Source organism: Mus musculus, chromosome 1 (assembly GCF_000001635.26).
Source record: "Mus musculus strain C57BL/6J chromosome 1, GRCm38.p6 C57BL/6J".
Classification (NCBI taxonomy): domain Eukaryota; kingdom Metazoa; phylum Chordata; class Mammalia; order Rodentia; family Muridae; genus Mus; species Mus musculus.
This window is the reverse complement of record NC_000067.6, coordinates 4,772,761-4,789,575: the sequence shown is the minus strand read 5'-3', so window position 1 is coordinate 4,789,575 and position 16,815 is coordinate 4,772,761. Positions and strand designations below refer to the sequence as shown.

At 42.3% G+C, this 16,815-nt stretch overlaps 1 protein-coding gene across 4 annotated transcripts; it reads left to right on the top strand.

Annotated features, from left to right (window-relative positions):
- The first annotated feature begins 3,825 nt into the window (after positions 1–3,825).
- Mrpl15 (mitochondrial ribosomal protein L15) lies at positions 3,826–16,378 on the top strand. 4 transcript variants are annotated; one of them, NM_025300.4, is made up of 5 exons: positions 3,850–4,003; positions 5,471–5,625; positions 6,843–7,008; positions 11,928–12,051; positions 15,060–16,378. In NM_025300.4, the coding sequence occupies exons 1-5, from the start codon at positions 3,899–3,901 to the stop codon at positions 15,122–15,124; spliced, it is 615 nt and encodes a 204-aa protein (NP_079576.1). In that variant the 5' UTR covers positions 3,850–3,898; the 3' UTR covers positions 15,125–16,378. The 4 variants fall into 4 exon arrangements, 3 of the variants coding, with proteins under 3 accessions (XP_006495587.2, NP_079576.1, NP_001171129.1); NM_001177658.1 differs by having other exon boundaries at positions 12,775–16,378; XM_006495524.4 differs by lacking the exons at positions 11,928–12,051; positions 15,060–16,378 and adding an exon at positions 7,275–10,252 and having other exon boundaries at positions 3,826–4,003.
- Positions 16,379–16,815: the final 437 nt, after the last annotated feature.

Sequence of the window (16,815 nt, the reverse complement as noted above, 5' to 3'; positions counted from 1 at the left end):
AAACACTGTGTTGAATGAAAGTGGAAATATAATAAGCACCGTTGAATAACTGCAGATATTAGAGGAAATTTTATCATTTTTCATTTAATATGATGTTGGCTATTTGATTTGTTTCATGCATTCCTCTCTCCAAATATATAAAATCTAACTTGATGCAAGGTAGGTTCATCTGGGAAGTGGGGACTTAAGACTGTGACTTGGTGTTTTTGTTTTCTTTTTTTTTTTTTTAAAGATTTATTTATTATATGTAAGTACACTGTAGCTGTCTTCATACACTCCAGAAGAAGGAGTCAGACCTCATTACGGATGGTTGTGAGCCACCATGTGGTTGCTGGGATTTGAACTCCGAACCTTTGGAAGAGCAGTCAGAGCTCTTAACCGCGGAGCCATCTCTCCAGCCCCTTGTTTTCTTTTATTGTTGAAATAAATGTTTTATTACTACAGGTGCTCCTTAACTACTTAAAAAAGAAATTAGACTAATTCCTAAACCATGTGTGTATAAAATAAATACTAATGGAGAGCTTATAGAAATTTTTTATCATCATCACAAAGCTAAAAGATTGCTGCTTTATTCACCACACCCCTTTACTTTACCTTTTTAATGACATAGATTAAACTCTTCTACTAGTGAAAGAACCTAGTGGGGAAACCCCCACTCAATTCCCGATTCGGCGTGCACCCAAAAATCACAAAAGATGACCATCTTGATGTAAAAACACGAGGTAGTTTAATGGCGGAGCTCCGGGTCTAACCGTATCTCATGCAGGAGACAGTGGTTTTGAACCCTGAGGCTTGGAAGATAGGGGGTTTTATAGAAAAGGGGCGGGGCTGGGGAGGAATTGGCACAGTTTCACATGATTGGTCCATTTAAACATTAGCAGACTGTCAGAAGGGCGGGAGATAGGGAGGCGCCGGGCCAGTCCGGCATGTCATTCTCTTTATCTTTATGGCTAAGCAGCCTCAGGAATGTCTCAATGACGGGCTTACCCGGGCATGTTCTGGCCTGTTCTGCTATGTTCTCAGTCTGAGGTTTCAAAGCTCACAAACAACTCTTTGGGCTATTTGACATAAATTACATGAATCACAGGTCTCAAGTTTTATTTCCTTTCACTACATCCACTCCAGTAGTGACAAGCGCACAGACCCTGAAAACCTGGGCGCTGTCCTGAGGCGAAAAGTTCATGGAAACTTAGTCTCCTGGAATAATGACATCCTGTAAAGAGAATGCTCCAGTGTCCTTGCTTTAGTTGGTAAACAGATCTGTGTGCTTTCCCTTAATATTGCTTTATTACAAGTGCTCCTAAGGATTGATATTTTGACATATAGGTAACTTAGATTCTAGGCAGTCCTTGATCTGACCTTGGGAATGGATAGCTAAGTCACTGCCCTACACAGGAATTTACCATTATCTAGGAAAAAGGAACCAGAGTAGATACTTAGAACTATAGATAGCTGAGTTACACCCATACACAAGTATTTACAATGGCCTAGGGGGAAGGTGGACTATACAATAGACTAGAGTAGGAACTATGGCAAGGCCACAAAGCCCTTGCCCCTGGCTTCTAAAATTAAGTGGACCTTAGATGGAGCTGTTTTTGATCCCAGTTGTTTGTTTTTTTTTTTTTTTTTTTTTTCGAGACAGGGTTTCTCTGTGTAGTCCTGGCTGTCCTGGAACTCACTTTGTAGACCAGGCTGACCTCGAACTCAGAAATCTGCCTGCCTCTGCCTTTGATCCCAGTTGTTAACATTGAATTTTATCCCAGTTGGTTCCTGCCAGTCCTTCTGTGTTTGCATTCCTGTTTTTTGTAAGAATCCAGTAGCCTCTTTGTACCTTGCAGGTGTGTCACACAACTTCCCTATTTTCTTCTGTATAAAAAGTTTGATGCTCAATTTGACAAATTACATTCAGATCCACACTCCCTTGTGTAGAGTCTGTCAATTCCTGCCAACTCCTTGTCCACCTGCAACCAGAGACCTGTTCCACACAGACAGTGACCAAAGAGAGTCTGTGGCACTCTTCAATTCATTCTCATAGTTTTCTATGCTTACTATGTTGCATATGGGACAAACAGCATACAATTGGCTACAGACCATTTCCACTATGACTGATTAATATTAGTGACATCACATAAACCATACAATAAAGAAAATGTATCCTTACAAGAAATGCAACACAGTATTTTGGCTTTCCTCAATTTCATTGGCTTGCATAGATAAAAAGGGGACATGTGGGGAGCACTTCCAGAGTTAATGTTGGCTGAGTTCTTGCTTGTAATTAATCATGAATGAGTCTGCTAACATGCTTTTGCTTTTAGTTAAGACATGCATTATATCCTGCCAAGTTCCTCTGCTTTTACATATGTCCTTGAGAGACTGTCCAAGCCTGAAGGAAATGGCCTTAGTCAAACATGGATAGTGTGTACCATACACTTATCACATAAATGTTCATGTTCATTGTTTAACTTCCTGGAATTGGTCATGCTTTCTGTTGCTAGCCTTTAAAAGACACTGAGAAAGTAAACTTGCTGCTAGTGGTGGTATTGACCTGTAGCCCTCCCATATCTGTCTCTTCCATCTTCTTTTTGCCTTTCCTATAATCATCCTCATACCCCAAGTCGTGGTTTCCATGTTGAATGACCAGCAGGCTCTGGCCCCAGGCCCAAATCCATGGTTTTGAGTAGCTCACCCCGATATCTACCTTATGTGTAACCTGTTGGAACATGTGAAAGGGCTAGCTAGTCCTGCTGATCCAGAGCTGCAGGATCTCAGTGACCTAGGACAATAGCAGGATAACCGAATAGAGTCCCTGTGAGGATCCAATATTGGTGTAGCAGAAGCCAGAGACCTAGAACCAGACCAATGACTCATTGCAATGTACATTTGCAAGTAATAATGTATGGACAAAAGGGTATACTGTAGGACACACTGTGACACACGACAGCTTCACGATGAGGTTTCCTAAACTTTATTTTTATTTTGGGGGGGGGGGGGTTTGCAAGGGCAAAAAGGACGGAGGGATTGTGGATCTGGAGTGTATGATGTGAAATTCACAATGAATCAATAAAATAAAAATAAAGGTTTATTTGAGTTAGAAACAGCTGCTTATTAAATTGTCTCACCTTCACTATATAACTGATAGAGCTTGGTAGGAGCAATTCTCCAGCAAGACAGTGGAACGGAAAAAGAATATAAAAATGAACACATTGTTTTCTATATTACTTGTATTAAGACAAGTTTTAAAAATCATTTAATTTGGAGAGTTAAATATATGTTTGGCAGTTTAAGTTCATTAGCTTTGAATCCTATCTATACCATCTGCTGTGACAGCTGGGTCGATCTGATAGGCATAAAACCACACCTCGCTTCTAGCGTGGTTGTTTATATGAATCTAGTAAGGCTAACTTTAACTCAGTTTCTGGCATACCCCAGGAGCTAAGTATGCCCCACCCCCCATCGTTAACTGCAAGGCACGCTATTAGGTTGAACCTAATTAGACAATTAATTCTAGAGCCAGGCACTGTAACAGTTGAATTACCAGAGTCTCAAAGCTTGAACCTGTTCACATCATTTTGGATTACTTTTCGCTTCATGAGGCCCCACTTTTACCGTACAGCGTGTTCAGTCATTACAGGGCAGAAGAGAACAGTTTTCGTTCACAAAATGGTACCAAAGCCAGAGGATAAAGCATGATCTCACAAAAGTTGATGCAGTTCCCCGAAGTAAAAAGACATCAAGCCTGGAAGCTGGAAGACATAGCCTACCGACGCGGATGCGGTCGCTCTGCAGCACGACAGGGGCGGGGCAGTACGGCCGCTGCAGCGCGACAGGGGCCGGGCGGAGCCGTAAAGCAACGCGGAGTCTACGCCGCTTCCTGGGCGCCCTTGAAGCACCGCGGGTCATGGCTGGCACGGCGCGCGGCTGCGGGACCAGCCTGGACCTGCTGCGGTCCTTGCCGAGAGTGAGCCTGGCCAACCTGAAGCCCAGTCCTAACTCCAGAAAACGGGTAAACGCTTGGCGGCGGTGCGGGGAGTGCAGGGGCCGCGTCACTCTGGCGATGGACGCGTGCGGGCGCCTGGCTCCCTTCCGCGTGCGCCCAGTGTTAAGGATGCTAAGCAGGCGGAGGGTACACACTCGGGAACTGCAGACGATTCATCCAAAATTGCGTTTAAACTGAACTGCTTAGCAAGTGCCTATCGTCGTTATAAAAATCCCAGTGTTTTTTCTACATTCCAGCTGGCCAATGTGCAACCCAGGGTGCAACTAGAAAACTGTTGTGGGTCGGCTGCTCGGCTTTTACAGTAACTTAATATACGGCTTTTTTTTTAGGGGGGGGGGCGGTTGACAAAGTCAATTAAGGGAAAGATGTTACGGAGTTAGAGAACACCGAAAGACTACCCGACTCTATCCAGTTGTAATTAGCCAATTTTTTAATGTTATAGTGCAGCCAACCACAATTCCCCTTAGGCCCAGGTTAAAGGGGTAGAAGGTGGAGGGCTTTGAAAGGTCGCAATTACTTTATTTCTGGGGAACTTACAGCTACATGAGGAACTTTACCGAAGCAATTAATCATTTCACATCAGTTTTACAATTCTGTGGAGGGGGACAAGTTGCCAGGAGCTTATCTTTTAGGAATTTAGGAAATTAGAATGTGTCCCTAGCAAAAATTGGAGTTTTCCTTAGCCATATGTGATCTAATTACATATTTACGATTAATTTAAAAATAAAACATTTAATGTCACTCAAGCCTCGTTTTGGCTGTTTAGTTCTAGGATTTTCTTTTTCCGTTCCAGCTGCTTTTTCCTGAAGACTAAATTTAGGCCCTTAGCTTGTTTGTTCAAGCACACTATACCACTGAGCTGTAATCCCAAACCCTTTCCCGATGCCCTCTCACCGCCCCCCCCCCCCCCCCCCCCCAGGGTTTCTCTGTAGAGCCCTGGCTGTCCTGGAACTCACTTTTTAGACCAGGCTGGCCTCGGACTCAGAAATCCTCCTGTCCCTGCCTCTCGAGTGCTGGGATTAAAGGCATGCGCCACCACATCTGGTTCCCTTTCCCGATTTTTAAATGCTTTATTCAGAGACAGACTCTCAGAAAATTGGGGGTTGCTGGCCTTGCCCTTTTTTTGTAGCTTAGGCAGGCCTTGAACTTTGAATCCTCCTGCCTCAACCTAGCAGATAGCAATCACTACAGGGACCTAGCTTATTGTAGAGCTTGTTATTCCTGTTGGATCCCATCCCTTCCTTAGAACTTTGCCCTGTGTTTCACCTTGTATTTTGGTTACTAGGATCAGCTACATTCTGAGAGAACTATGTTGGTGGAGTATAAAGATGAGCACGCAGCTAGAGCAGGGCTTGGCACACGGTACTTTACCTCTGGTGCAATGGATAAACAGCATTAATATGGAATATGCTATGAGATGAGACAGTTTTCAGAAATGTATCTGAAGATCTTAAAACTCACTTTTTCTTGTAGGAAAGACGTCCAAGAGATCGGAGAAGAGGTAGGAAGTGTGGCAGAGGCCATAAAGGAGAAAGGCAGAGAGGAACCCGGCCAAGGCTGGGCTTTGAGGGAGGGCAGACTCCATTTTACATACGAATCCCAAAATATGGATTTAATGAAGGACATAGGTAAGGTTGTTTTTTTTTTTTTGTTTTTTGTTTTTTGTTTTTTTTAAGTACAAATCGTAATTTCCACTAAGAAGTACACAAGTAATTTGGTAGATACCTTATGTTTATTTAGGAACACACTTATGGTACTGTTGCTTTGAATAATTTTTAGTAATGTAACTTACCCTCTATTGTCTGTGTCACTGTATGACTATGCCCCCAGAAAAGCACATTTGTACAGAGTCTACTCAGACCAACAACATGCTGATGATAGTGCTTGCTGTCATAATTCCTTAGATGATTAACAATTGAAAAATGTATATGTATCTTTCCATATCTATATATATCTATATATATCTGTATCTATATTTATATATAAAAGGTAAATGTATCTTGCCATATGTATTTTTATTTCCATGTATATTACCTTTTTTTTTTTTTAAAGATTCATTTATTTATTATATGTAAGTACACTATAGCTGTCTTCAGACACTCCAGAAGAGGGCATCAGATTTCGTTACGGATGGTTGTGAGCCACCATGTGGTTGCTGGGATTTGAACTTGGAACCTTTGGAAGAGCAGTCGGTGCTCTTAACCACTGAGCCATCTCACCAGCCTGTATATTACCTTTTTAAATGGGTATATATTTGAAATATAGATATATTTAGATACATATACACAAACATCCCCATATATATTATGTATGTATGTATATATATATATATTACATTATGTATATAATATGTATGCATATATAATATGTTTATGGCACATTGTAGTGGGTACCATTTTTATTTTATGATGTTATTTTTTTAAATTTATTTACTTATTATATGTAAGTACACTGTAGCTGGCTTCAGACACTCCAGAAGAGGGCATCAGATCTCATTACAGATGGTTATGAGCCACCATGTGGTTTCTGGGGATTGAACTCAGGACCATTGGAAGAGCAGTCAGTGCTCTTAAATGCTGAGCCATCTCTCCAGCACCTTATGATATTATCTTGAATTAAACTGTGAGTTACTTGTGTCCATGAGTGAAGTAAATGTTTAGAGAGGTAAATTTTTTTTAGTGGACCAAAGGAAGCACTGGTGTTTTATTATGTGTTTGTGTTGTGCTTATAAATTTATTTTAGACCATCAGAAATTATGAAGGAAAACACTGGAAAGCGTGCTGGTTTGAAGAGGATACAGGAAGGTTACTTGGTGTTTTCTAATTATTACATTCCTGCTTTGCAGTTTCAGGCACCAGTATCAGCCTTTGAGTCTCAGGAGACTACAGTATCTCATTGATTTAGGTCGAGTTGATCCAACTCAACCTATTGACCTAACCCAGCTTGTGAATGGGAGAGGTGTGACCATCCAGCCGCTTAAGAGGGATTATGGAGTCCAGCTGGTTGAAGAGGTAACTCTAGATTGGATTTTGTATGTTTTGTTGTTTGGTACTATATACATACTTTGCCATACTCTCATTATGTACACATACCACATATATGCTTCACTGTGGACATTACCAAACTGTAGAGACACTATTTTCTTCTTTTCATACAGACCTCTAGTAAAGATTAATATTAAGTTAGGCATAGTGGGAGGTTAGAAATGAATTGCTATAGTTCTTAGTAGCCTTAAGTTATGACTATTAAATGGAGACCTTGCACCTCTTCACTTCAGGTGCACACTTTATGGCTCCTCTTTGCCATGTCGGAGCTGTCCGCATTGCTGCTGTCCTACACTGGGGCCTTCATTGAGTAAGATAAGGAGTACCTGCATAAAGTCTGAAAATGACATAATAAAGTCAGACTCGTGTCTGCGAAGGATGGGGTGGAGCAACACGAGGCCTCCACACAGTGTAAAACCTAAACAGTGCTGGAGTTGCACTTCAGCCTGTACAGGCTCTCGGTTTCCTTCCTAGCTCATAAAGACTTAGGAGTTGTGGATGGCCACCAACCAGTAACTAAAAACTGTGGAAGGTGAATCTGAAGGACTGCTTACTCAACACCTCATCTTGGGGCCTGGAGAGATGATGAGTGGTTAAGGACACTGGCTGTTCATCTAGAGAATCTGGGTTCAAGTCTCAGTATCCATATGGTACTCAAAACTGGAACTACAGTCCCACACGATGGTACTCAAAACTGGAACTACAGTCCCACACGATGGTACTCGAAACTGGAACTACAGTCCCACACGATGGTACTCAAAACTGGAACTACAGTCCCACACAATGGTACTCAAAACTGTAACTACAGTCCCACACGATGGTACTCAAAACTGGAACTACAGTCCCACACAATGGTACTCAAAACTGTAACTACAGTCCCACACGATGGTACTCAAAACTGGAACTATAGTCCCACACGATGGTACTCAAAACTGGAACTACAGTCCCACATGATGGTACTCAAAACTGGAACTACAGTCCCACATGATGGTACTCAAAACTGGAACTACAGTCCCACACGATCTTCCGTTCTTTGCTGGCCTCCACGGGGACTGTATGAACATGGTACACAGACATTCATGCAGTCAAAACACATACACATAGACTAAAAAACAAAATAAAAATAAAGTTCAAACAAACCCAAAACACTGGTTCACTCTAGCTGTGGTTTTAGACGGCTGGCATACTCTGTGAATCTGTACAGCTTTTTCCCTTTTTTTCATTTGTTTTGTTTTGTTTTGTTTTTTGTTTGTTTCACCTGTCAATATATCAGGAAATTCAATTAGATTTAAAAGACTTTTTTTTGATTTCTTTATGTATATAAGAGTTTTGTCTATATGTTTATGTGCACCATATGTACGCACAGAGTTCAAAAGAGGACATTAGAGCCCCTGGAACTGGAGTTATAAGTAATTGTGAGCCACTGTGTGGGTGATGGAAACCAAACCCCAAACCCCCAAGCAGCAAGAGCTATTAACCTCTGAGTTCTCTCTCAGCCTCAAAGAAGATCTTTCTGAAATTATTTTTTGTTGTTTGAGACTGGGTAGCTCTGGCAGGCTATTTTGGAACTCACGGTATAGACCTGGTTGACTCCTGCCTTTTCCTGTTGACAGGCATGTGCCACTCCATCCATCTGGGACCTGTTCACCTACTTCACCCTTAAAAAATAGTTTACTACATTGCAAGCTGGCAGGAGCTGGCCAGGAGCTCAAGTGCAGCCTGTGGCCCTGTTCCCTCTCTTAGAAGCACACTGTGCATCTGCCTTTTCCTACCCAAAGCATTTTTCTTTTTATTGCTTTTATTTTAAGTGTGTGAGTGTTTTGCCTGCATGTGCGTCTGTGTACCATTTATGTACCTGATGCCAGCTGAAGGTTTGCATCCCCTAGCACTGAAGTTAGAGATGGTTGGGAGCCACCATATGCGTGCTGAGAATAAAACTCTGCCTCTCTAGAAGAGCAGCCTGTGCCATTAACTGCTCCAGCCTCCCAAATAATTTTTCTTAATATCTGGTCCAAAACTGCACTTCGGTTTCACTGTCTTTCTCACTATCACCTAAGCCTTGCACAGGTAGGTAATTTGTTATAGTTTCAGCAATGTCGGTCCTCACACTGAAAGCTACTTAATATCTACACAATATCTACTGAAATCCTGTTTCAGCGGCAGTAAAAAATTCTGTTCTATGAATTCAACAGCAGTTCATAAGCAAATGAACTACATAGCTGAATAGGTCGGTAACTTAGTGTCCACTAGAGGGAAGCATATGCCCATAGAAGAACCTTTTAAATGCCCCGAGACTGTGAACCTCAGAAAAGAATTGGCTTGGGAGATTTGGTAGACTGCACCTGTGATCCCAGTACTTGAGAAACCACTGCAGGGTGTTGCTGGATGTTTAAAGCTACCCTGAGCTACATAGTGAGTTCTAGGCCAGCCTTGGCTACACTTAAAATCCTGTCCTAAAACAAAAGAAAAGAAAACAAACAAACCCTAATCAAATCACAAACAGAGGAGTTCATTTGGAAAAGCAATACCAACGATGTGATTGAGCCTCAATATTTTACTTTGGATGCGTAAAAAAAAAAAGATATAGCTCTACTTTATAGAAAAATCCATGACCTTGGCAGTATTTAAATTGCATGTCTTGATACTCTTCAGTTATGTGTGTATTATGCTAGCAGACATTAGCCTGAAAATTATACCCTGGGGCAATGGTTGAATAAATGTACACACACACACACATAGCTTGTCCATTGTCTTTCCTGAGTTTAAATATGTAAGGAAATAGTGGGTAATAAATGCTGTGATTAGTAAGCACAGAATTATTTGGAAATATATATTCTCAAGGAAAATATTGAAACTTGATTTGTAGACTTTCCTAAAAATGCAGTTTATAATACTTAAAATACTGAAACCAGGGCCTGGTGAGATGGCTCAGTGGGTAAGAGCACCCGACTGCTCTTCTGAAGGTCTGAAGTTCAAATCCCAGCAACCACATGGTGGCTCACAACCATCTGTAACAAGATCTGACGCCCTCTTCTGGAGTGTCTGAAGACAGCTACAGTGTACTTATATATAATAAATAAATCTTAAAAAAAAAAAAGAAACCAAAGAATATGTCAACATACCTCAAAATTGGCTAAAAAAAAATACTGAAACCAGAGCCAGAATAATGAGATAGGTTAAGTAGCTTACAGAGTAGCAATTTTAAAAAAAAGAAACAAGCCAGGCATGGTGGCCCACGCCTTTAATCCCAGTACTCGGGAGGTAGAAGCAGGCAAATTTCTGAGATCGAGGCCAGCCTGGTCTATAGAGTGAGTTCCAGGACAGCCAGGGCTACACAGAGAAACCCTGTTTCGAAAAACCAAAAAAAAAAAAAAAAAAAAAAAAAAAAAAAATAAATAAAATAAAATAAAAAAAGAAACAAAAAACCCCACATTAACAATCAAGTCCCGAGTTCTGAATTGAGTCTATTGATTATAAATATCCACCATTATCAAATATAGATTGGGAACTAGTCTCACCCGTACTAAAATGGCAAAATCATCTGTTCTGAAGTTAGAGAAAAGTTACCATATCCTGAGTGACAGGACTTTAAGAAGCCCACTGCTTCATCTCTAGTGTTAAACATTCTAGGGAAAAAGATTCCTCTCCAATAAAGTGGGCAGTGAATACAAAGTGGATTTCCCCCTCTTCTTAAGGACAGCCAACCCGTCAATATTGTCAGTGTTTTGCTTTTCAGGCTGTTCCAGACCCTTGGTTCTGAAACCTCTTTTTGCTCACTTAGGGATAGGTAAGATTTGTTTTTTATTATTAAAATATTAAAGATGTTTTTTGTGTATGTGTATCTTACCTACATATATGTCTGTGCACCTCATATGTGCCTAGTACCTGGAGAGGTCAGAAGAGGGGTCATCGGCACTGGATCCCCTGGACCTGGAGTTACATATGGTTGTGAGCCACCATGTGGTGCTGCAAAGTAAATCCGGGTCCTCTGGAAGAGAAGCTAGTGTTCTCTTTTTGTTTTTGTTTTTTTCTTCGAGATAGGGTTTCTCTGTGTAGCCCTGGCTGTCCTGTCCTGGAACTCACGGAACTCACTCTGTAGACCAGGCTGGCCTGGACTCAGAAATCCGCCTGCCTCTGCCTCCTAAGTGCTGGATTAAAGGCGTGCGCCACCACTGCCCAGCCAGCTCTTTAACTGCTGAACCATCTCTCCAGTCTCAGGAAGTTTTGTTCTTAGTCTTTTATAATGTAGCATTATCTTGTGGGTAAGAATAGAAATGGGCTGGTAAAATGGCTTCATGGGTAAACGGCCACTGGACCTAGAGACATGTGCTTAATCCCTGGGATCCATGCGCAGGCGAGGAGGGACAGCCACCAAACTGTCTTCTGACTTGTACATGCATGCTGCATGCTGTGACTAGACACTCCACCCCCCCCCCCACACACACACAAATTACTTTTAAATATACTTTTCGAAAGAACACACATGGTGCTGGGGAGAAGGGAAGACCTGAGGGTTTCAGCCTCAGCATGAAAAAAGGAAAAATGCCGACTCTGGATTAGTATCCTAACTTTGTCTTAGGAATTGCTGTATTGTCAGCCTGTATGCTCATTGTCCCTGCCTGAAGTCGGTATAGTAATAATCCTGCTTTAGGGCTGCTAGGATTAAATGGTTTACTACTAATAGAGTATGGGGAAGGACGCCGCTGTCATTCCTGTCTGCTGGGCTTGAGAATGGATGGGTGAAGCACAGTGGCCCCTAAGCAGAGGAGTTACAGAATCACGGGTACTTTGGAGGGGAGCTCGGCTGAAAACACACTTGGCACCAATTTGCTTCCATCTAAGCTATTTACTAACAGGCTTTTTTTTTTTTTTTTTTTTTTTTACAGGGTGCTGATACTTTTCAAGCAAAAATTAATATTGAAGTGCAGCTGGCTTCAGAATTAGCCATTGCTGCCATTGAAAAAAATGGCGGTGTTGTTACTACAGCCTTCTATGACCCAAGAAGTCTAGGTAAGTGTTCTCTGGTCGGTTTAAGGAAATTGATTTCTATCTCCTCAGATCAAGGAAGCATGTGTGTCATTCAGGGGTCCCCCAGAAGCTGGAGCCAAAGGGTAGTGTCACTCAGTATGTACAGCACAGCTCCAACCTCTGAAAAATTTAAAGATTGTTTTTGTTTGTTTAGTTTTATTTCTGTGTACACATTTATGTCTCCATGGAGACATATGCATGTGAGTGCAGTGCTCGAGGGGGCCACAAAAGGGCAGCTGTGAACACTGCCAAAGCACTAAAACCTGGTCAACAAGCATAGTAGGCCATGTGAGAGAGAGAGAGAGAGAGAGAGAGAGAGAGAGAAAACAAATGTTCTTTCTTTTTCTTCCCTCTATGTTTTATCTTCCTTTTTCTAAACTATTACGAATGACTTTCCATGCGAAGTAGGTAGTTAAGTAGGAGAACCCACTGTGCAAGCCTGACCTGAGTTTGATTCATGGTGGAAGGAGAGCAACTTCCCGATAGTTGTCCTGATATACAGCATAGCGCATGTGAAAGCCCCTCCATGACAATAATAAGAAAATGAAAAGAAATGTAAAAGAATCATTTCCATTTTGCTTACTTAAGCCCGTTTAACTACAAAGTTCTTGGAATTAACTTCTCATCTTAGGAAATCTAAAATGTGTAACAGTTATTACCTATAGAACCAATATTTACATCTCTTTCTAAAAAAAATCTTTTTAGAAATTCTGTGCAAGCCTATTCCATTCTTTCTGCGGGGACAACCAATTCCGAAAAGAATGCTTCCCCCTGAGTCACTGGTGCCCTATTACACCGATGCAAAAAACCGGGGCTACCTGGCTGACCCTGCCAAGTTTCCTGAAGCAAGACTTGAACTCGCCATGAAGTTTGGCTACGTCCTTCCTGATATTACGAAAGATGAACTCTTCAGAATGCTCAGCGCTCGGAAGGATCCGAGGCAGATTTTCTTTGGTCTTGCTCCTGGCTGGGTAGTGAATATGGCAGATAAGAAAATTCTAAAACCTACAGATGAGAATCTTCTCAAGTATTACAGCTCCTGAACTGCCTTCTACTAAATCAGACTTGTGAGCCAGACGGGCTGCACATGGATTCTTGTGGGTATTAAAGCTTTGGGTCTGTTACCAGCCTTCACTGCTCAGGTCTTTTGTTCTTTTTCCATCTTAAATAGCAGACAGCAAAAGCTGCACGAGCGACTGAGCCTTTGAGGGTGTGTGCTTGAAAATCTGAACAGTGGCAGGCTTTAGAAAGGGGATTAAAAAGAAAAAAACCTACTTAAAATTACCTTTCTTTTGGGGGGTGGGGAGACTGTGTTTTGATACATGGTTTCTCTGTGTAGCCCTGGCTGTCCTGGAACTTGTTCTGTAGACCAGGCTGGCTTTGAACTCACACAGTTCCGCCTGCTTCTGTTGGGATTCAAGGCATGTACCGCCACTGCCCAGCCTGACTAAGTAGTTTAAAACATTTCTTTACTGTCCATCTTTTCATGGACTTTTCTTACCTACATTTTCTGTTTTGTCAGAGTGCAGGGCAGAGATTGATTAGTAGGCCTGGAAGCCTTTACTGTTCGGGGACTTAAACTGGGCCCTCTTGGTCTTCTGTTGTTTAAGACATCAGACAAGTCCTTTAGCTGAAGTACAGTGTCAGTCTGCAGCAATAGGAGGAGAGACTGTAGAGTCGCTTTCCTACCATGTCTTTGCAGTTTAGAGGTTGGACCTGTGCTGTACATACTGAGTGACACTGCCCTTTGGCTCCAGCTTCTGGGGGGCCCCTGAATGACACATGCTTCCTTGATCTGAGGAGAACTTTGACCATAGCCTGTCTGCATAGAAATCAATTTCCTTAAATGAACACGTCCTGTATTGTAACTGTATCGGGTGTGCACACATCCTGTAATGTAACTGTATGGGGTGTGCTGTAGCCCTAGGAAAGCTATTGCCTTGCCGCCTAGTTGTGCAGGAGGCTTTCCTTTGGTACTGCAGTGTACATTTGCAGGTCTCAGAGCCCCTGCCTTCCCAGGAAGACTTCTTCATGGGAAGTGAGAGGAAATTAGTCATCTGAAGGGAGAACACATTGCGGCCTTCCATCTCAGAATGTACTTTGCGGGTTCTTGGAGTCTCCTCCCCCATCCCTTCAAGCAGAGTGGCTACCTCACATAGAAGAACTGACAGCCAAACATGGGCTTTCTTCATTTTGGTTGTCTGTGGTGGCATACAGGTGGAAGGAAATTGGCATAGAGTGATAAAGGGAAGAATAAAAACAGGAAACAGATGTCTGGTGAAGTAGAATGCTGGCCAGTGTTTATTTGGTGACAGGGACTTTGTCACAAACAGCTGTATCCGGGTTGAGAGACTATCCCTACAGCTCATTCTCAGCCAAAATAGCGCCTTCCATGGAATTCACGTGGTCCACTCTAGCCCTTGTGCCAGTCACAAGGCGTGGAGCGCTCCAGTGGAGGTGGTAGCAGTTTGTATCCCTTGAGACTCTACCTTAAAAAGCAATAAGTCTTGAGTGTAGGTCTGTCCTTCCTGGAATGTGGCCTCAGCTTTCGGTGTGCACACATCCTGTAATGTAACTATGGGGTGTGCTGTAGCCCAAGGAAAGCTATTGCCTTGCCTCGTGCAGGAGGCTTTGGTGACCAAACTCTAAAAACACTTGAGTTAGTGTTTTAAAACAATTTTTAGTGCCAGGCATAGTTAGTTGTACACTACTTTAATCCCAGCTCCCAGAAGGCAGAGAGGCAGGTATATCTCTGAGCTTAAGGCCAACCTGCTCTATAAAGTGAGACCCTGTCTCCAAAAGCCAAAGCAAACAGCAGACAGTTCTAGAGTTCGGAGACAGATGGGCAAAGGGTTGAAGTTTAAACTTTAAAGCGTTTGTGAGCCACACAGAAGCTTGGGCATCAGAAGACTGGTCAGATACCTCCAGGCTCAGTGGCCAGCCAGTTTAGCTGCATGGTAGCTCACAACCATCTGTTTTCCCAATTCCAGGGCACTTGATGCACTCTTCTGACTTCCATGGATTTTCGGCAAGATACTCAATACACATAAAATAATAAAAAAGCCATTGAGAAAAGACATCTGACCAGCATCTGGCCTCCATGTGTGCCTGCATCTGGTCTCCATGTGTGCCTGCATCTGGCCTCCATGTGTGCCTGCATCTGCCCCCACATCCCATTTCTAAAGTAAGAGGGAAACTTTTGTTATGATCTGAGTCCCTGGTCTTTTTTTTTAATTGTAAGTCTTTACAATTTTCTTTGGGAAGTAGAAGGTCCTTCTTAGGGTGGGGAGTGTCAGACGGGACCAGTACTCGTTTCACTTAGGGTGGAGGAGAGAGCTCTGATGTTAGTGTGAGTCCCATGACGGTTGTCTTTCGTGATAACTTGCTGTAGGCAGACCACTACACTCTAGCTTGCTCGTTACATGCTTGGAGCTGCACAGCCATCTGGGTGAAACACTTGAGTAGGACTTTAAGCAAGACTAGATTTGGGACTTTGGCATGCAATTTATTCTCTGCCTCAGTTTCACCATCTGCCAAATGGAGGGTAAAATAAAAATTTGGTTATTATAAAATACAAATTCTCTTAGGGATTTTACTGCTATAACCAGCACCATGACCAAAAGCCAGTTGGGAAGGAAGATTATTTTGCTTACACGTCCGTAACACTGTTCATCAAGGAAGGAAGCCAGGATAAGAACTCAAACAGGGCAGCAGCTCATGTAGAGACCATGGAGCATGCTGCTTACTGACTTGCTCCTCATGGCTTGCTCAGCCTGCTTCCTTATAAAACCCGAGATCACCAGCCCACAGATGGCACCACCCACAATGGGCTGGGTCCTTCCCCATTAATCATTAAGAAAATGCCCTACAGGTTTGCCTACAGCTGGATTGTACAGAGGCATTTTCTTAATTGAGATTCCTTCATTTCAGATGACTGTCAAGTTGACATAAAATTAGAACAGTTATTATGCAAGTCGCTAGTGTTTGTAAAGCATGTAGCACATGCCTGTTTCGTAGGCCTCTAGAGTTAGTGTCTCTTCTGATCCTTAGGTAACTGCCACCCTGTGGATTCTACTTCCTTCCCTCTTAGGATTTACATATAGTCTGTAAAGCACTCTTGAGTCTCACTAATGAGAAGAAAATGCATGATAGACTTTATATTGTTTTTAGCAGGAGCTAAAAAATACATTTTGAAGAAGCAGCATAGCAGAGGCAGAAACATAGCACCCAAGTCTGAAACAATTGGCACCAGTCTTCCCTTCTGCAGTTTGTTCAATAAACAGAATTCCTAAATCTAATAACCTTAAAACTCTCCCTCTTCTTCATACAGATAAGGGACTTACAGAAATTAGTAGGGGCCTGCGGGATGGCTCTTCAGGTAAAGGCCTCTGATGTATATAGCTGATTTTATTCTCACCAACTAAAATTAAGATTCATAGACCTTTCGAAAGATATGTAAGCATCAGTAGTTTGAATTTCTCATATTTGGCAATGTATTCTACGCTGTGTAAAGGATACGCACATGGAAAACCAGTCTGGACATCCTAGTAACAAAATGACAATGAATATTATGGGCCAAAGAGATGACTTAGTGGTAAACAGAGCTTGCTGTACAACAGTGAAGACCTGAGTTTGAACACCCACCACCTACATAAACAGTCGGCCACAATTGCATATGCCTGTGACTTGAGCACTGTGGAGAGTGAATCCAGGATGCTCTGAGGCTTGGGGGTCACTGACTTAGTC